The sequence below is a fragment of the Danio rerio genome, chromosome 23 (assembly GCF_052040795.2).
Source record: "Danio rerio strain M-AB ecotype USA chromosome 23, GRCz13ab, whole genome shotgun sequence".
Lineage (NCBI taxonomy): Eukaryota > Metazoa > Chordata > Actinopteri > Cypriniformes > Danionidae > Danio > Danio rerio.
The window spans coordinates 2,072,501-2,094,007 of NC_141043.1; the positions used below are offsets into that span (position 1 = coordinate 2,072,501).

Genomic DNA, 21,507 nt, shown 5'->3' on the forward strand with positions numbered 1-21,507 from the left:
TGCATTCAGTGTCATCTAAAAAGGCAGCACGGTCACTGCCACCACAGAAATGTTCAAAAGTTTGAAGCACGGCTTTTTTTTGGATGCCAATGTGCGTGTGGAATAAAAGTCGTGTGTTTAGTGGAGCTTAAACGCGGATCTGAGAAACAGATGGTCGGGCTTATGATTAGGTTTAGATGTTTTAATTAGGTATGATTTCATTTATAGGAAGCGCTGGGTTGAGTTTAATTCTGGCAAACGACTCGGAATCAAGCTTCTAATCAAGCAGGTTAACCAAACAAACAATCATTAGATTAACCCCTTTGAACCGGTGGAGAGTCTGTCAGCGCTGGGTGTTAACCCTGTTCAGGAGAGGTGAAACGGGGAAGGACAAGACTGCAACACAAATACTTCTGCCTCGATGCTTTCTGTGCTTTGAAAAACATGCAATGCAATGCTGACCTGAACTACATCTCACTTGCCAATCTGAAACTCTGGTTTTGGCATATATTGGGAAGAATTAATATGGTGCGTAATTATATCATGATGTGATGTTATGAGTGTGTTAACAACAGGGATGTTATAATACATCAGATAAAGCTTAGATTAAATGATTAGATCATCCAAACGAACATTTCCTGTTAATTTAGTCACCCACAGTTCATCCAAGATGACTTTTTTTTCAGTAGAACATTAAATCTTGTGCAATGTTCTGGATGACAACATCCACTGAAATGCATCAGATATATATATATATATATATATATATATATATATATATATATATATATATATATATATATATATATATATATATATATATATATATATAATTATTTTTTTTTTTTTACAATTTTTGCATAAATCTGTCAATCAACCTCCGTCCTGATCAAAACTACTAAATTGTTTAGAAAATTACCAGAGTTTGAGTTCACACTGATTTGCTGAAAAACACTCAAATGACCTATTTTCAATATAACAAGAAATTATGGTCTGGATTTTTTTAAATTAATTATTTTATTACAAAAAATAATTACACATTTTTTAATTGCAAAAAAAGAAGCGACTCAGTGGCGCAGTAGGTAGTGCTGTTGCCTCACAGCAAGAATGTCGCTGGTTTGAGCCTCGGCTGGGTCAGGTGGTGTTTCTGTGTGGAGTTTGCATGTTCTCCCCATGTTGGCGTGGGTTTCCTCCGTGTCCAAACACATGCACTATGGGTGAATTGGGTAGGCCAAATTGTCCGTAGTGTATGTGTGTGAATGAGTGTGTATGGATGTTTTCCAGAGATGGGTTGCAGCTGGAAGGGCATCCGCTGCGTAAAACATATGCTGGTTAAGTTGGCGGTGCATTCTGCTGTGGCGACCCTGGATTAATAAAGGGACTAAACTGAAAAGAGAATAAATTTTTTTTATGATGATGGGACAGTAGAGATTTTTGACAGAAAAGCATTGGGAGCAGAGAAAGAGCAAGGATCGGCAAAGGACTTCAAGATGGTCGCCGTGAGCATATGTCAGCACACAGTAACACTAGGCTATTGGCGCAGACGGACTGGATTTTTTAATCTTTTATCACAGTCATGTGCATTGTGCAGCATATGATTTTAAGTTGTTCTCCCCTATTTAACGCGTCCAACCTTGAGGCGGATGGGCTACAGCAGCAGAAGACCACACCGGGTGCCGCTCCTGTCAGCTAAGAACAGGAAACTGAGGCTACAATTCACACAGACTCACCAAAACTGGACAATAGAAGATTGGAGAAGCGTTGCCTGCTCTGATGAGTCTCCATTTCTGCTGACACATTTGGATAGTTGGGTCAGAATTTGGCATCAACAACATGAAAGCATGGATCATCCTGCCTTGTATCAACAGTTCAGGCTGGTGGTGGTGGTGGTGTAATGGTGTGGGGGAGATTTTCTTGGCACACTTTGGGTCCATTAGTACCAACTAAGCATGGTGTCAACGCCACAGCCGACCTGAGTATTGCTGCTGACCATGTCCATCCCTTTATGAGCACAGTGTCTCCATCTTCTGATGGCTACTTCCAGCAGGATAACGCAGCATGTAACAAAGCGTGAATCATCTCAGACTGGTTTCTTGAACATGAAAATGAGTTCACTGTACTCAAATGGCCTCCACAGTCACCAGAACGCAATCCAATAGAGCAGCTTTGGGATGTGGTGGAGCGGGAGATTGGCATCATGGATGTGCAGCCGACAAATCTGCAGCAACTGTGTGATGCTATCATGTCAATATGGAGCAAAATCTCTGAGGAATATTTCCAGTAGCTTGTTGAATCTCTGCCATGAAGGATTAAAGCAGATCTGAAGGCAAAAGAGGTCCAACCCGGTACTAGTAAGGTGTACCTAATAAAGTGGCCGGTGATTGCATCATTTTATCAGAAAAACACATTACCGAACACCTTCCACTCGATGTTTTACTCTTTTCCTTTTCATCTTTAAGCCGTCGTTTCATTCAGTTCCAACTTGTCTAAAGCAGTTAGACAGAAGCAGCAGTGTTTTTCAGCGTGCGTCTCTTTAAAAGAAGAAGAGCAGTAATAGAAGACGAGCTGAAAGAAAGGGAAGTCAGATTTACAGGCAGCAGAGGTCAAGGGTCACGAAGCTGGAAGCCTACAAAGAGTGTGGCTTTCTTTCACACGTCTGCTGCATTCCTGCACACCAGACCATCTTTTCACTCCACTGGCCATGCTTTGGCCTTGCTGAACTATGTGTGTGTGTGTGTTTGTGTATGTGTGTGTGTGTGTGTTTGTGGAGGGGGGGTGGATCTGTGGGGTTAAAAACAAGCACTTTAATGCATGTATTTGTGTGAGTGTGTGTATATGTGTGACATACATGCCTGTACAGTATGTGCGTGAATGCATCTTTGTGTGTGTGTGTGTGTGTGTGTGTGTGTGTGTATGGGTTATGTGTATTTGTGCATATTTCTGTGTTTGTGAGTATCTTTGTGCATGTGTCTGTGTGTGATAGTGTGTGTGTGTGTGTCCATTTTTGTGCACACCTTTGTACATGCGTCAGCACATCTTTGTGTGTGTGTGTGTGAGTATGGGTTATGTGTATTTGTGCATATTTCTGTGTTTGTGAGTATCTTTGTGCATGTGTCTGTGTGTGATAGTGAGTGTGTGTGTGTGTCCATATTTGTGCACACCTTTGTACATGCGTCAGCACATCTTTGTGTGTGTGTGTGTGTGTGTGTGTGTGTGTGAGTATGGGTTATGTGTATTTGTGCATATTTCTGTGTTTGTGAGTATCTTTGTGCATGTGTTTGTGTGTGATAGTGAGTGTGTGTGTGTATCCATATTTGTGCACACCTTTGTACATGCGTCAGCACATCTTTGTGAGTGTGTGAGTATGAGAGTGTGTGTATGACAACATATGAGTGTGTGCATCTTTGTGTGTATGTCTACATCATTGCACGTGTCTTTGTGTGTGTTATGCACCTCTTTGTGCGTGTCTGTGCATGAGTGTGTGTATTAGTGTTCATATTTATGCTGTGTATGTTCGTAAGTGTCTGTGGTGTGTTAATATGTTTGCATGTGTGCTGTGTGTGTGTAATGTGAGTGCATCTTTGTGTAAGTGTGTGTGTGTGTGTGCGCATTTTTGTGCATATGTCTTTGCGCATGCATGAGTGTGTGTGTTTGCATCTTGTGTGTGAGTGTGTATCTTTGTGTGTATGTCTGTGCGCATCTATGTGCGTGTGTGTGTCCATATTTAAGTGTGTGTGCTGTGCGAGTCTTTGTGTGGGTGTCTATGTGTGTTTTGGCCGCGTGTGACCGCATCTTTGTGCATGTGTGCTGTGTGTGTGTGTGTGTGTGTGTGTGTGTGTGAGCATGTGTTTGCATCTTTGTGTGTGTGTGCATCATTGCATGTATGTGTGTGTGTGTGTCTGTGCGCATCATTGTATGTGTGTGTGCGCATAATTGTGTGTGTGTGTGTGTGTGTTTTTTTGTGTGTGAGTGTGTGCGCGCGCGCCATTGTGTGTATGTGTGTGTGTGTGCATCATTTTATGTGTGTGTAAGTGTGTGTTTGTATTTGTGTGTGAGTGTGTGTGCGCGTCATTGTATGTGTGTGTGTGTGCGCGTAATTGTGTGTTTGTTTTTGTGTGTGTTAGTGTGTGCGCGCGCCATTGTGTGTGTGTGTGTGTGTGTTCATCATTGTATGTATGTGAGTGTGTGCATCATTGTGTGTGTATGTGTGAGTGTGCATCGTGTGTGTTTGTGCATCATTGTATGTGTGTGTTTGTGTGAGTGTATGTGTGCGTCATTGTATGTGTGTGTGTGCATCTGTGTTTGTGTGATTTTTTTGTCTGTGTGTGTGTGCGCATAATTGTTTGTGTGTTTTCTTGTGTGCGTGCACCATTGTTTGTGTGTGTTTGTGTGTGTATGCATCATTGTGTGCGTATGTGTGAGTGTGCATCGTGTGTGTGTGTGCGCATCATTGTTTGTGTGTGTGTTTGTATGTGTTTTTTGTGTGTGTGTTTGCGTGCACCATGGTATGCGTTTGTTTGTGTGTGTGTGTGAGTGTGTGCATCATTGTGTATGTGTGTGTGTGTGTGTGTGTGTGTGTGTGTGTGTGTTTATGTGAGTGTGTGCATCATTGTATGTGTGTGAGTGTGTGCATTATTGTGTGTGTATGTGTGAGTGTGCCTCGTGTGTGTATCATAGTTTGTGTGTGCATCATTGCTTGTGTGTGTGTGTGTGTGTGTGTGTGTGTGTGTGTGTGTGTGTGTGTTTATGTGAGTGCGTGCATCATTGTATGTGTGTGTGTGTGTGTGTGTGTGTGTTTCAGTGTGTTGTTATGGCAGTGCAGTGGAATGTTGAGCTCTTGACTATAAAGGCTGTGTAATGAACACGCTCTCTCCGTCACTCAGAGCTCTGCCAAACTCCAGCCCTGCACCGCTCTGACTACAGTAGCACATTACACACTGTTTACCATGGCGGATCTCACAGGCCTCTGTCACGCCACAAAATAACCAGATCAATGAATCTTTGACACAGTGTTACAGGTCTGCCATTTCAGCTGAAGGTGGATGGGCTCAGTAAGAGTGTTTGTTTGGTGCTGATGAGGTACTGACCCGTGTGGCTGCGGATGTGAACTCTCAAAGTGCCGTTGCTGGCAAACTTCTGGCCGCAGTATGGACAGATCTTCTCCTTCTCTCCTGTGTGGGTCTAAAAGAGACGCAAAACAACATTAAGAGTTAAGATTCATGTGCCTGCTGCTTTTACTGATTAGATGTTATTTACAAACTGACACACATCAGCAGGCTAATGACGTCACACACACCCTTGATTTCCAGTTCAGTGATCTAGAAAACAGCAGTGAGGCATTTATATGTGGTGTGTTTTGTTCAACTGCACAGAGCAGCATTATAACTCATTCATTCATTTCAGGGGTCGCCACAGCGGAATGAACCTTCAAATGTCACTTTAAGCTTGAAGAATATCAAGTCTAATATTATTTACTGTCATCATGGCAAAGAGAAAATAAATCAGTTATTAGAGATGAGTTATTAACACTATTATGATTAGAAATGTGTTGGAAAAATCTGCTCTACGTTAAACAGAAATTGGGGAAAGAAATATATAGGAGGGCGAATAATTCTGACTGTATGCTCTGATGCAGATCTGTATTCATAACAATGGCAGGACTACCGTTATGAAACGTTACAGAAACACACGTAAGAGTCCTACAATGTTCCCATAGAGCTGCCGTAAACAAAGCTCTTATCTGCCGAAGGGAATATCTGCTCCAGCTCCTCCACCTCCTGCTATTTTATACATCTCTTTATCTTCTTCCTCTTTTCCCTCTCACTTCCTTTCCTGCATCTTATCTCTCCACTTCCTCACCTCCATCACTTCCTTCAATCCCTCTTTACTTTGTTCACGTGGTCATAAAGTGTAGAAGGACAGTTTACTCTTTGTGTCCGACGCTTTAAAAAGCTCCCAGTGACGTTATATAATGTTGTGCGCACACAAACACACACTTACACACACACACACACACATCCAGCAGACGTGTCTGTGTGTAATCAGTCTGAGGTCTGGGTCTCGAATTTGGACACGCCACTTAATATTTAGTAAAACACTTTTCATGTACTTTCGCTGAAATGCAATACTTGGTTCTGATTGGCCAGGTGTAGTTTTCTGAGTCCAACTGTTCTGTGTTATAACCTGTTTCATACTATTTGCGTTCTGCTTCCTTCTTACATGATCATTAATAATTAAATAAATTATTTTAATATGAATATTGTTCAATTATGCAATAAATTATCAGGTGTGAGACAGGATTCAGTAAGCATATTAATAATGTAATACTAAAAAAATAATAATAATAAATATATATATATATATATATATATATATATATATATATATATATATATATATAAATATATATATATATATATATATATATATATATATATATATATATATATATATATATTTATATATATATATATATATATATATATATATATATATATATATATATATATTTATATATATTTATATATATATATATATATATATATATATATATATATATATATTTATATATATTTATATATATATATATATATATATATATATATATATATATATATATATATAGCGGCCACTTTATTAGGTACACCTGTCCCACTGCTCGTTAATGCAGATTTCTAATCACATGGCAGCAGCTTAATGCATTTAGGCATGTAGACATGGTCAAGACGATCTGCTGCAGTTCAAAGCAAGCATTAGAATGGGGGGTAAAGGTGAAGAAAGAGTTGGTCTGAGTATTTCAGAAAATGCTGATCTACTGGGATTTTCACGCACAACCATCTCTAGGGTTTACAGAGAATGGTTTGAAAAAGAGGAAATATCCAGTGAGCGGCAGTTCTGTGGGCGCAAATGCCTTGTTGAGGCCAGAGGTCAGAGGAGAATGGCCAGACTGGTTTTAGCTGATAGAAAGGCAACAGTAACTCAAATAAGCACTCGTTACAACCGAGCTCTGCAGAAGAGCATCTCTGAACACACAACACGTCCAACCTTGAGGCGGATGGGCTACAGCAGCAGAAGACCACACCGGGTGCCGCTCCTGTCAGCTAAGAACAGGAAACTGAGGCTACAATTCACACAGACTCACCAAAACTGGACAATAGAAGATTGGAGAAACGTCGCTGCTCTGATGAGTCTCCATTTCTGCTGCCACATTCAGAGTCGGGTCAGAATTTGCCCTCAACAACATGAAAGCATGGATCCATCCTGCCTTGTATCAACAGTTCAGGCTGGTGGTGGTGGTGTAATGGTGTGGGGGAGATTTTCTTGGCACACTTTGGGTCTATTAGTATCAATTGAGCATCGTGTCAACACCACAGCCTACCTGAGTATTGCTGCTGACCATGTCCATCCCTTTATGAGCACAGTGTCTCCATCTTCTGATGGCTACTTCCAGCAGGATAACACACCATGTCATAAAGCTCAAACATCTCAGACTGGTTTCTTGAACATGACGATGACTTCACTGTACTCAAATGGCCTCCACAGTCACCAGATCTCAATCCAATAGAGCACCTTTGGGATGTGGCGGAACGGGAGATTGGCATCATGGATGTGCAGCCGACAAATCTGCAGCAACTGTGTGATGCTATCATGTCAATATGGAGCAAAATCTCAGGAATATTTCCAGTAGCTTGTTGAATCGCTGCCATAAAGGATTAAGGCAGTTCTGAAGGCAAAAGTGCTGAACAAACCCACTAAGGTGTACCTAATAAAGTGGCCAGTTAGAGTATGTGTGTGTGTATATATATATATATATATATATATATATATATATATATATATATATATATATATATATATATATATATATATATATATATATATATACCTAACCCTAGTCAATACTATAAGTAAATAGTCATTATATACCACAAATCAGTGTAAATTTGGGTAAAGATCTGCACCTTGAGGACATTCTGTGCCTTTTCTACTGTAAATATATCAAAATTCATGTTTTAATCAGTAATATGTCTTGGTAAAAACTTTTAAGGATATTTCTCAATTTTTCAGCCAAATATTGTAATTTTATATAATAAATCAATGGAAAGCTTATCTATACAGACATATAAATCTCAATAAAAATGTTATTAATTATGATTGGTTAAAGTCACAAATTGAAATGAATTTGAAGGACCCATTCATGATGTATCACAGCAATGATTTACATATACAATTTATTAAAAAATAAAACAACTACATTATAAAACTTCACAATATTTCTAGTTTAACTGTATTTTTGCAACATAAGCTCTTCAGTGAGACTCATATAGTTATGAAATTGTCTTGTAATGTGTGAGATTTTGCTTGATGCCAGCATTCTGAGGGTTTAGTTCATGATAATGTCCAGCTGACGGCAAATTATTCCTTACATAACCGTCTTATACAAACACACTCTTCTTATGTGGTGAAAACACGGTCTCACTCAGACACACGTAATCCTGTAATAATGCAGTAAAGTTTCAGTTGTCACACACTCCATCAGGATAAAACAGCTTTATGCGGAAGATGTCAAGAAAAGGAAAGTGTGTGCGTGCATGTGTGTGTGTGCACTGTAAAAATTGCAGGGATCCACACAATTCATTCATGTTGTCCCAAAACAAATCGATTAAGTTAACTTAACCCGTATGTGCAGTTGGGGATGTTTTCATCTGTGATTTTGGGTCTTAATTTGGCCGCAACATTCTCTGTGTTTCAGCTAGCAGAATGATTTCTGGAGATAAATCTTATTTTGACACATATTTTGAGAAAGTGCTTTGAATTGAAAAAAAAAAAAAACTCAATGATACACTCCGGGCAAATGTACTACCCTTTCATTATGTTAGCATGAAAACATGCACTGAATCAAACTACCCTAAAAATTCATCAGATTAAAAAAAAATAATAATAATTTTTTTTTGCATAAATCTAAATCAACCTCAAGTCAGAGTTCAAAACTACTAAATGTACAGAATTTTAACTCGTTAATTGCCAAATTCATAAATTGGTGTTGATGTTCTCTCTTTGGCTCTTGGCGAAGGCAGTCGCACTTCTTCCCTGTCCGTCCCTGGCTCCTCTTGTCTTCGTCTTATTCTATCTCTGAGGCTCTCCGTGCCCTGCTATCCAAAAGAATAATGAATTACGGATTTGATCAACTGGTCTCTGAATGCGATTGACACCATCTTCTCGATGAGAAGTTTGGGCTCGGGGGAGCCCACTTGTCCTGCAGGGACGTTTGCAGCTGGATACGTGATGAACGGGGAGGGGGAGAAGTGGCGGGTCCTGTGCCTGGCTGCTCTGTCTCTGGAGGATATGAAGATATTTACCTATTCGGAACTTTCATAACAGGGTTTCTGCTGATGGGCTTATGCTGGGCCCTGGGGTCTCGACGACTGATGAAAGCGGTCAGTGCTGCTCAAAACTCCACCAGGCTGGCCGGCCTGATTGAAACGCGAAAGGGTAGTCTCGCTAATACTCAGACTATGGTCCTATACCATAGTCTCTTCTTTCTCCAGCCGAGGCAGAACAACTCTCCCGGATAGCAAGATAAGGAGATGCTCTGAAAATCCTGCTCCCTGTCAAGGACACCAGTTGCACTCTACAGGATGCACACACACACATACAAATCTACAGATAAACAATCACCATCGATCCCCTCATCCAAACGCCTTCGTGTGCTTTCGTGTGCTTAAACTTCTCTGACCACATTTGTAGAACTGCTCGATCGTGAAGATTCGCACTCTATAACATCAGAAAGATCCGAGCCTTCTTATCTGAACATGCAGCTCAACTCCTTGTTCAAGCTCTTGTTCTCTCCAAACTGGATTACTGCAACTCTCTACTAGCTGGGCTTCCAGCTAACTCCATCAAGCCTCTTCAACTGCTCCAGAATGCAGCAGCACGAGTGGTCTTCAATGAACCTAAACGAGCACATGTCACTCCGCTGCTAGTCCGTTTGCACTGGCTGCCAGTTGCTGCTCGCATCAAATTCAAAGCTCTGATGTTTGCCTACAAAGTGACCTCTGGCCTTGCTCCTTCTTATCTGCTCTCACTTCTGCAGATGTATGTGCCCTCCAGAAACTTGCGTTCTGTGAATGAACGTCGCCTCGTGGTTCCATCCCAAAGAGGGAAAAAATCACTTTCCCGAACGCTCACGCTCAATCTGCCCAGTTGTTGGAATGAACTCCCTAACTGCATCAGAACAGCAGAGTCACTCGCTACTTTCAAGAAACGACTAAAAACTCAACTATTTAGTCTCCACTTCCCTTCCTAATCTGCAATTGCCTCTTTGAATATCACACTAACTGTACAAAAAAAAAAAAAATACTAATACTACTAATACTTCCCTTCTTAGACTTTACAGACCTGAAACTTGCCTATAGCACTTATTCATTGTTGCTCTTAGTTGTGTAAGTTGCTTCCTTGTCCTCATTTGTAAGTCACTTTGGATAAAAGCATCTGCTAAATGACTAAATGTAAATGTAAATGTTCACCCACTGGAGGAGTGGGCGGGTCTACGGCTGCAGGACCAGATGGCTGCCCGCCCTAATCGGACTGTATCCATATCCCCTGTTCCCATCCCCTGTGTCTTGTCTGTGTGCTTTTGTGCTAGATTGGGCTGTTTTTCTCCCTGTTCTCACCCTGCATTAATTCAAGAGCATGGTGAGAGGGTGTTTTTTTTGGCCTGACTCTCCTGATGTATCTTACTTCCCTTTCTAAATGCTACCTCTTGTGACCTGTCTTTCCCTGAAAATTGTGATGTTTGTGTACAGTCGGGGTGACAAATAAAGGCCTGATTTGATTCGATTTGGTGAAAAAACACACAAACATTTGGATTTCCTGGAGCCAGCCCCCAAAGGCGAGTCGATGAATTGCAGTTTTAGTTACTTCCGTATTGGCTTCTCGAGGAACAGCGGGAGGTTGCCGCTTGGAGAGTACTCACAAGGAACGATAATATACAAGGATGTGTGTGTGAGAGATAAATAACAACTACTGTGGTAAATCATGGAAAGTTCACCCAAATATTAATATTTTGTCCTTGAGCTTAATATGGTTCATTTTATTTATGTTATTTAAGGGGAAAAACAAACACTAGCTATTGTATACAGACTTCTGTAGTCTTTAAATGGACATAAAAAAATGACTGGCATTTTTGAAATGACACCAAATGAGAGTCAATAAATAATGGAATTTTCATGTAAACTGTGATGTCAGTGATGTGTGTCGAGCTATGCTATTTTCGTTTAAGCATTTTCCCCGACCATGTGGTCTTACTTATGCTGGCAAAAAAATACTAAAAAAAATCACTACAGACAGCAAGAAATAAGCTGGGTTTGTTGGAAAGATTATAAAAGCTGACATTTAGGGGTGGGAGTAATGTGCAGCCATGAATCAAGCACACAAGGTTTTCTGTCTTGAACAGACTCGATCTCTATGTGGAAACGGGTCTGGATTTCTCCGACTAAGGCTGCGTCACAGTCAGCTCCCTAGCTCGGGAATCAGCATGTCATGTCCACAAGTTCGGCCACTGGTCAGGACAGTACTAGTAACACTCAATGGGACACTGATGATGACATGAGAATATCCTGGTTGTACAACATCACTATTAGTGTTTATGAACAATAACAGAACTGATATTATGGGACTCATTCACTAAACATGCATACGCACAACATGCTTTTTTTGTGAAACGTATATTGCCATTTTCACAAATAAGTCATGATTCATTAACGATGTTTATACTAAAATTTATTATAAATGTGCTAAAAACATTCAAGAACCACTTAAACCACATATACGCAATAATCATGTACATCTGGGGCCTCTTAAACATGTATAAAGAGCCCCTACATATAACTAAACATATGTTAATAGGATGGGTGAAATGCATCTAGACATTAAAAACTGATAATACAGTAATTAGAAGTAATAAAAGTAATTATATTATATACAGTCAAGCCTGAAATTATTTATACCCCTGACAAAATCCGACATACATTACTTTTATTCAACCAGAAAGTGTTTTTTGGACCAGAAAGGACACTGGCTTCTCCCAAAAGACAGTAAGACGGCGTACAAGAGGCATCATTGAGGGGAACAAAGTATTTCTCAGCTTGTATTTACATTTGAACAAAAATTGTCACGTCTAAAATTATTCACACCCTTCTTAATATTCAAATAATCAATAGAAAAGCCTTTATTGACTATTACAGCAATCAAACGCTTCCTATAATTGCTAATCAGCTGTTTGCATGCTATTTTTGTCCATTTATCTTTATCGATGAGCTCCAACTCTTTCAGGTTTTCAGGTCTCCTTGCCATCACCTTGATTTGCAGCTCCATCCACAAATTCTTAAATGGGTTTAAGTCAGGACTCTGGCTGTGCCACTACAAAACTGTACATTGTTTTATTATCTTTTAGGAGAAGTCTTTGACATTTAAGGTAAATAAATAAATAAATAAATCAAACTTGCTGGTTGAATAAAAAGAACTTTAAGTCAGAACATTTAAAATTTTGACACTGATAAAATCTGCCTTAAATTAACTTTTACAAAACCAGCAAGTGTGTATTTTTGGACCAAAAATGAAACAGGCTTCTCCCAAGTGATAGTAAAAATGGTGTACAAGAGGTATAATTGAGGGGAAAAAAAGTATTTATCTGTTTTTATTTACATTTGAACAGCAAGTGGCATGTCTGAAATGATTAATTAATCAATAGAAAAGCAAAATATTAAAGCAATCAATTGCTTCCTATAATTGCTGATCAGCTTTTTGCATGCTATTTTTGCCCATTCATCTTTAGAGTTGAGCTACAACTCTTTCAGGTATTCAGATATTCTTGCCATCACCCTGATCTTTAGCTCCATCCACAGATTCTCAATAGGGTTTATGTCAGGACTCTGGCTGGGCCACTACAAAACGCTAATGTTTTGCACTGTACAGTGTCTTATTATCTTTTAGGAGAAGCCTTTGTCATTTCCAGTAAAAGAAAAAGCAAACTTGCTAGTTGAATAAAACTTTAAGTCCGATTTTTTTTTAAACTGACAAAATTTAACTTAAACTTACTTTTATACAACCAGCAAGTACTTTTTTGTACCAGAAAGGACACAGGCTTCTCCCAAAAGATAGTAAGACGATGTACAAGAGGCATCATTGAGTGGAAAAAAAGTATTTCTCAGCTTTTATTTACATTTGAACAAAAAGTGGCATGTCTAAAATTATTCACACACTTTACAATAATTAATAGAAAAGCCTTTATTGACTAATATTGCAATCAAACGCTTCCTGCAATTGCCGTCCAGCTTTTCGCATACTGTTTGCTCATTTATCTTTATCCATGAGCAACAACTCTTTCAGGTTTTCAGGTTTTTTTGCCATCACCTTGATTTTTAGCTCCATCCACAGAATCTCAATAGGGTTTATGTCAGGACTCTGGCTGGGCCACATCAAAACATGAATGTTTTGCACTGTACATTGTCTTATTATCTTCTAGGAGAAGCTTTTGTCATTTATAGTAAAAGAAAAAGCAAACTTGCTAGTTGAATAAAAGGAACTTTAAGTCCGATTTTTTTTTTAAACTGACAAAATTTAACTTAAACTTACTTTTATACAACCAGCAAGTACTTTTTTGTACCAGAAAGGGCACAGGCTTCTCCCAAAAGATAGTAAGACGATGTACAAGAGGCATCATTGAGGGGAAAAAAAAGTATTTCTCAGCTTTTATTTACATTTGAACAAAAAGTGGCATGTCTAAAATTATTCACACACTTTACAATAATTCATAGAAAAGCCTATATTGAATAATATTGCAATCAAACGTTTCCTATAATTGCCGTCCAGCTTTTCGCATACTGTTTGCTCATTTATCTTTATCGATGAGCTACAACTCTTTCAGGTTTTCAGGTTTTTTTGCCATCACCTTGATTTTTAGCTCCATCCACAGAATCTCAATAGGGTTTATGTCAGGACTCTGGCTGGGCCACATCAAAACGTGAATGTTTTGCACTTATTCTTTTTTAGGAGAAGCCTTTGTCACTTCCGGTGAAAAACAAACAAACTTGTTAAGTCATATTTTACGTTAAGTCATATTTTTTGCATTTTGATCATTATCGTTAGTTATTTTGTTAGTTTAGCTCCAGATTCAGCTTTAGTACTGTCTAATCTAATGTATATTCACAAATATAATATTGTAAAGCTTCTTATAGAGAATATTTATTTAAATGAGAGATCTGTGAGGGGTGTCCTCATATATGTTAAGCACTGTATATATACCAACATTAACTACTACAACTGTAAAGTGTTACCAAAATTAAGATTTCCTTTGGGAAAATTGTGCAGGCATTACTAAAAAACAGAAGAAACTTTCAAACCAATCTATCTGGATATGTCGAAAACCCTGCAGATGTATGAAAAGCGAGTTGATTTAGCAGTCTTGATCAGTGCAGCTACTGTTGAAGAGTATCATATGAGTGGTGTTTCTGACACGCCGCTGGGCCTTCACTGGCCTCACGCTGTCACAGAAGTAAATCAATACAGTAAAAGTGCTTTACTTGTGTGCCAACAGCAGCTCTTATTTCACTGCTGTCTGAAATGAGGCGACACAATGTCAGATTCAGCTTCTGTTATCGTAACTGTAATCACACACACACACACACACACACACACACACACACACACACACACATGCGCTGCTTTAAAACTTCTTCATATTAAGCTCTTCATATTAAGAGCTTGAGCTGAAGAATAAAGCTGGGTTCTGAAACTGAAGCGTATGGCATGTGTGTAAATGAGGTGATAAATCACGATTGTGTTATGATTGGAGGGAACAACACAGTGTGCAGGATATTAGATGATTGTGGATTTCAGTTTCACCGTGTGGAAGGAAACATTCATGCTCTGAAAAATAAATCAAAGATTTCCAAACGAGAACTAAAGGTGGTCTTATTAAAAAGTACGTCTGCGAGCAGATCGGCACGCTTTTATAAACATGATTCACTGAAATCATCATTCTTTAGTGACAGATTGAGAAGTGGGTGTATAATATTGATATACAGCTAAAAGGATTTATTAGGTGAATATTTTTAATTCCGGTGACGCAGTGGCGCAGTAGGTAGTGCTGTCGCCTCACAGCAGGAAGGTCGCTGGTTCGAGCCTCGGTTGGGTCAGTTGGCGTTTCTGTATGGAGTTTGCATGTTCTCCCCGTGTGGGTTTCCCCCACAGTCCAAAGACATGCAGTACAGGTGAATTGGGTAGGCTATGAGTGTGAATGAGTGTGTATGGATGTTTCCCAGAGATGGGTTGCAGCTGGAAGGGCATCCGCTGCATTAAACATGTGCTGGTTAAGTCATAAATCATTCCGCATTGTGGCGACCCCAGATTAATAAAGGGACTAAGCCGAAAAAAAAGAATGAATGTACAGTACTTGCACTGTTAAACATCAATACTTTAATAAAATTTTAACAGGAAATATAATAATTGTATGTTTAAATCTGTATAAGAGGTCAGATGAGGCCACATAATTGTCAAAAATAATCTGAAAAATATATTTAGTTGTTTTATATATGTTTTTTTTAATTCATTCATTAATTTTCCTTCGACATAGTCTCTGTATTCATCAGGGGTCACCACAGCGGAAAGAACCACCAACTATTCCAGCATATGTTTTACACAAGCGGCAAACCTCCCGCTCTTCCTCGGGAGGCCCATACGGAAGTAACTGAAACTGCAATTCATTGAAATTCTGCTAGTCCTGGCTCCATAATACAGCAAAGTCTAATTGAGCCCACTGTTAGAATGGCCAACTTTACAGCAAAAAAAAGGTGTTTACAGCTTGGTACAAAGAACGATTTTGGTTAATACAGCTAATATTACTCTTCATGACAACTGTGAGGGGGTGCATTTTTTTTTAACTCATCAGTTTCCTTTATATTAGGTTATATTAAGTTTGCATAATTAAGGGCGTGGCCACTTGATTGACAGCTAGGTCTTGCTGGTCACCGTCACTTCTCCTCAGCTGACTCCGGCAGATTAGCCACTGATCCATTTCCATCCTATTTTTGTGTTGTTTTATGTGGCTTTACACAGTCAGTTGCCTTTTGGGATTATTTCCTACAATTATTAGATGATATGGCATGCTGTGTGCACTTAATAGTGCTCACAAACCATTCACGTGGCCTCCGTTTCCCATGTGAGTAAAGTTATATACTTATATACCATCTCTATACATGTATTTGTTTTATTTAAGATCATTTATCATTTATAATGTTCTTTAGAGCTTTAATGCACTCCAGAATCTGTCAGATTGATTAGCTGTAGGCTCTAGAACCGTCATCTGTAGTGTTGTCATACAGTGTTATGCTGGATTTCATCAATAGTCTTACATTAACTAACACAGACTATATCTGAAGTGTTTGGAAGTAATTCTCGTTTTCCTCCTGTTGAAAAACGTCATAAGAACAATGTTTAGTGGCTCAATGTATTACAGCAGTGTTTTTAAAAGTCTAAACACTTTATTGATGTAGTGTACAGCCAAGCACAAGTGGTCAGAACACAAACGAGTCGCAGGTGATAAAGTATTAAGCGTTCTCCCAAAGTAAAGTGTGTCTGAACCAGGTCCAAGCTAAATGCCAGCAGGTGTCTGTAGCTCCGCCCACTCTCCGCCTCTTTGCCCTTGTTTGGTATCCCGCCGTGGGTGTGATGACGCGCGAACAAAATGGCGACGGTTGGCCGCGCCTACTTGTGGCTTCTTTTGCGCTCTTAAGAAATTTATGGGTGACGTCACGGATACTACGTCCATATATTTTACAGTCTATGGTTTTACACAGCGGATGCCCTTCCAGCCGCAACCCAGTACTGGGAAACACTCATTCAATACGACCAATTTAGTTCACCAGTTCCCCTATAGCGCATGTGTTTGGACTGTGGGGGAAACCGGAGCACCTGAAGGAAACCCACGCCAACACGGGGAGAGCATGCAAACTCCACACAGAAATGACCCAGCCACGACTCAAACCTGTGACCTTCTTGCTGTAAGGCGACAGTGATACCCACTGCGCCTCCATATTTTTAAATTGTTAAATTAAATATATATATTTAACATCTCAAATAATTTAGGCTCTGACTAAAAATATAAAAGAAAATTCAGTGATATTTCTCACAGTGAGCGTCACGCTGAGATCCAGATCCTCTATATTATTGTTATCCACACATAATATTATATTATTATTGTTGTATTATTATTATCCACACACAATTTGACTTATCTTACTCTAGCTGTGTCATGGAATGTATTTGTTTTTAGCCAAGAATGTAGTTGCTTAAGCTTCAAATAAATAGTCTGTTCATAAAGACAGCGCCTTGTGTTTCAGTAATTCCAGAGACAAGAGATTCAGGGTGTCAGCGGCCGTTCATCACCCACAAACCCCGCGGAGGTAGATAAAAGACATCGCTTTCTCAACAAACATTCAAACAGATTTGTTATAAGGAGACTGATGTATTACACACACTCTCTCTCATCTTAATAATCTAATAAACAATGAGCATATCGCTTATAGCAGAGGTGTACAAAGTCCTGCTGAGTTTAGCTCCAACTTGCTTCAACACACCTGCCAGGAGGTTTCTGGTATGTTTAGTAGAGCTTTATTAGCTGGTTCAGGTGTGTAGGATAAGGGTTGAAGCTAAACTCTTGAGGACAGCGGCCCTCCAGGAACGAGTTTGAACACCGCTGGCTTATTGCATACTGCTTAGCAAAATGAAAGCAATAGTTCAACCCAAAATGAACAGTCAATGGTCATGATTAACTCAGTCTTCACTATTCAAACCTGTCGAACGCAAAAGAAGATATTTCGAAGAATGTTGGAATCCAGCAGCCATTGACTTTCCTTGTATTTTTTTTTTCCTACAATGCATCATGTCGATATTGGCAGCATGGTGGCATAGCGGTTAGCAATGCCGCCTCAAAGCAAGAAGGTCACTGGTTTGAGCCAGTGTGGAGTTTGTATGTTCTCCCCGTGTTGGCGTTGGTTTCCTACGGGTGCTCCGGTTTCCCCGACAGTCCAAACACATGCACTATAGGGGAATTCATGAACTAAATTGGTTGTAGTGAATGTGTGTGTGAATGAGTGTGTATGGGTGTTTCCCAGCACTGGGTTGTGGGTGCAAGTGCATCCGGTGGGGGAAACCGGAGCAAATAACATGCAAACTCCACACAGAAACACCAACTGGCCCGGCCAGGACTCGAACCAGTCGACAGTGCCAACCACTAAGCCACCGTACTGCTCCCTGAGTCTATTCAACTGGTAATGTTTTAATTACATTACGACATCAATGCTGTTAGAGGAACATTTCACACACCGGAAGTTTATCAGTAGGGGAAAAACACTGCACGCACCCCATTGAGCTTCAAATGTGCTTCTGAATACATTGACTTGACTTTGTGTGTGTGTGTACGTGTTTTTGTGACATATCAGGACACAAATCTGTATAATGACATGGGTATGACACAGGTATTACAAAAAGCAGGTGAAATATGAGGACATTGGTGACGTCCTCATTTCTCAAAATGCTTATAAATCACACAGGATGAGTTTAATGAGAGAGTAAAGCTGCACACAGTCTGCTGTGATGGTTGGGTTTAGGGGTGGGGTGGGGTGAGGGCAATACAATATACGGTTTGGACTGTATAAAATGAATGGAAACATATGTAATGTCCCCACTTTTCACAAAAACAAACATGTGTGTGTGTGTGTGTGTGTGTGTGTGTGTGTGTGTGTGTGTGTGTGTGTGTGTTGCTCAAAGGCGTGTGATTATGAACGCACCTTTTTGTGGCTCTTGAGCACAGACGGCGTGACGAAGGCCTTCTCACACAGGTCACACTTGTACTTCTTGTGTCCGTCGTGAACCACCTGAATGTGCACGTTGAGTGTGTCTTTACGCTTGAAAGTGGCGTCACAATGGTCACACTTAAACGTCCTCTCATCTGGACAGAGAAAAGATTGCATTCAGACGTCCAATTCAATTCAAGTTTATAAGTATAGCGCTGTTCACAGGCATTATTGTTTCAAAGCAGCTTTACAAAAGGCAATACAATCATTCATTCATTTTCTTGTCGGCTTAGTCTCTTTATTAATCTTGGGTCGCCACAGCGGAATGAACCGCCAACTTATCCAGCACGTTTTAAAGCAGCGGATGCCCTTCCAGCTGCAACCCATCCCTGGGAAACATCCACACACACACACACACTCATACACTACAGACAATTTAGCCTACCCAATTCACCTGTACCGCATGTCTTTGAACTGTGTAGGAAACCAGAGAACCCGGAGGAAACCCACATGAACGCAGGGAGAACATGCAAACTCCACACAGAAATGCCAACTGAGCTGAGGCTCAAACCAGCAACCCAGCGACCCTCTTGCTGTGAGGCGACAGCACTACCTACTGCGCCACTGCCTCGCCCGCAATACAATCAGAAAGGGTAAATTTATTAGTTGCCATAACTTTAACAGTTACTAATAACTTGAACTAATTAACTAGTAACTAATAGCCAGGGCCAGACGGAATCTGTGGATGTTTTTTGCTATTTCTGCTGAGAATTTTGGTAAAAATCTGCGGATTTCTGCGGAATTATTTTGGGAGTATCCAGCAGAGTATCATAACTAAGGCCTTAATATATTAAATAAAACGTAATAAATTACTAAATAAAAACTGAATAAATTCAGATTTACACATTTACTCAAGTAAATAAACAGAATTATTGATGGGCTAAAAATCTGCGGATTTCTGTGGAAAATCTGCGAAAAATCTGCGGAATTCCATGTGGGCCTACTATTAGCTTTTACAGTTAAAGCTATTATATAAACATAGTTAAAGCGCCCCTATTATGGGTTTTTGAAAATGACCTTCTATGCAGTGTGACTGAATGAAAACAGTACACCGTGTTTAAAACTATTGATTCATCAAGGAAAGAGTCGACTCAGAGTTCAATGAATGAATCATTCTGTGTTCGGATCTTTTGTCTGGCTGTATCAACGTCCCAAAATAACAATGCCAGAGACTCGCGACCACCAATATCCTCTGGGGTGGTTATAAATACCGAAACCTTGCATGCAATGGCGCACATACATTTTTAATGCATATCAGTGCTGTAAATGTGCCAAAAAGTTTGACCTGGTATTTAAAAATCAATCTGCTGCATCTGACGCTATTGCTGTGTCTTTAATATAATGTAATTACCCCAGGGGTCACAATCCAATATAGTATATAGTAACTATAAGCAACTTTTTTTTTCAGTAGGTTATGGATAAAATATGGTCATTCTTATGGTTTAATAAAAATAAATAGATTTTTGGAAATCACCAAGGCAACCCCCCCTTCATTGACCCACGACCCCTCGGGGGGTCCCGACCCCCACTTTGAGAACCACTGCTTTACAGTACTTACCTTAAATTAATCAGGATGACTAATGGACAATGGTTCATTTAATACTTAAATCAGGGGGGTCTGAGGTCTGCAAATACAAATTTCACCAAAGAAAAGCAACCCAGGTTCATTCTGAAAACGTAGTCCTGTGGACGTTTCTGGAGACCGCGAAATATGTCCCGGGAGGTACGTATGGCTGTATTTCTCTTTTTTTAAGCGAATGCTAAGGGGTGGTATGACGCTGTTCCCTTTCGCGCTTACTGGCTGACCGCTTACCTCCGTGTGGAGGGCTTTCCCGCCGCAACCAGTTTGTACAGTCAGCTCATCGTGTACGTTGGCAGACTTCAGATGCAGAGAGGAGGAGTTGACCATGGCGACCGGGTTCGAGTCCAAGGAAGAGCGGTTCCAGAAATTAGGTAAGACAAAAACAGAATCCAAAAAATAAAGCAAACGAGTTCATAACAGGGTGAGAAAAAAAAAATCAGACGAGGGTTTTTCTTTTTCTAGACAGCTTTTCTAAATTGTTGCTTGGGTTTAGGGAAGTTAGTGGGCAGGCGGGACAATCAGTAAAATTGGTTGGGTTTTGGGAAGTTAGTGGGCTGGCGGGTCAATCGGTAAAATTGGTTGGGTTTAGGGAAGTTAGTGGGCTGGTGGGTCAATCGGTAAAATTGGTTGGGTTTTGGGAAGTGAGTGGGCTGGCGGGTCAATCGGTAAAATTGGTTGGGTTTTGGGATGTTAGTGGGCTGGCGGGATAATCGGTAAAATTGGTTGGGTTTTGGGAAGTTAGTGGGCTGGCGGGTCAATCGGTAAAATTGGTTGGGTTTTGGGAAGTTAGTGGGCTGGCGGGACAATCGGTAAAATTGGTTGGGTTTGAAGAAGTGAGTGGGCGGGCGGGTCAATCGGTAAAATTGGTTGGGTTTAGGGAAGTGAGTGGGCTGGCGGGTCAATCTGTAAAATTGGTTGGGTTTAGGGAAGTGAGTGGGCTGGCGGGTCAATCTGTAAAATTGGTTGGGTTTAGGGAAGTGAGTGGGCGGGCGGGACAATCTGTAAAATTGGTTGGGTTTAGGGAAGTGAGTG

General features: G+C 40.1%; 2 protein-coding genes across 6 annotated transcripts in view; one reads left to right on the forward strand and one right to left on the reverse strand.

The window, feature by feature from the left end:
* LOC147838133 (uncharacterized) overlaps window positions 1-10,380 on the forward strand; it is a 92,792-nt gene extending 82,412 nt beyond the window's left edge. Inside the window, exon 2 of the mRNA XM_087306330.1 lies at window positions 10,040-10,380. Within this exon, the coding sequence (XP_087162456.1) occupies window positions 10,040-10,285 (246 nt within the window). The 3' untranslated portion in view covers window positions 10,286-10,380. The remainder of the gene's footprint in view (window positions 1-10,039) is intronic.
* Window positions 1-21,507, reverse strand: part of prdm5 (PR domain containing 5) — a 115,233-nt gene that overhangs the window by 48,911 nt on the left and 44,815 nt on the right. For 4 of the 5 annotated variants that reach the window (XR_015522760.1, XR_015522758.1, XR_015522759.1 and 1 more), the window contains 2 exon segments: window positions 18,828-18,988; window positions 5,067-5,160 (listed from right to left, as the gene is read on the reverse strand). Coding sequence is in view for 2 of the 5 variants with exons in the window: in NM_001002301.3 (NP_001002301.2) it covers window positions 5,067-5,160; window positions 18,828-18,988 (255 nt within the window). In the remaining 3 variants the exon portion in view is untranslated. 5 annotated transcript variants of the gene reach the window in all.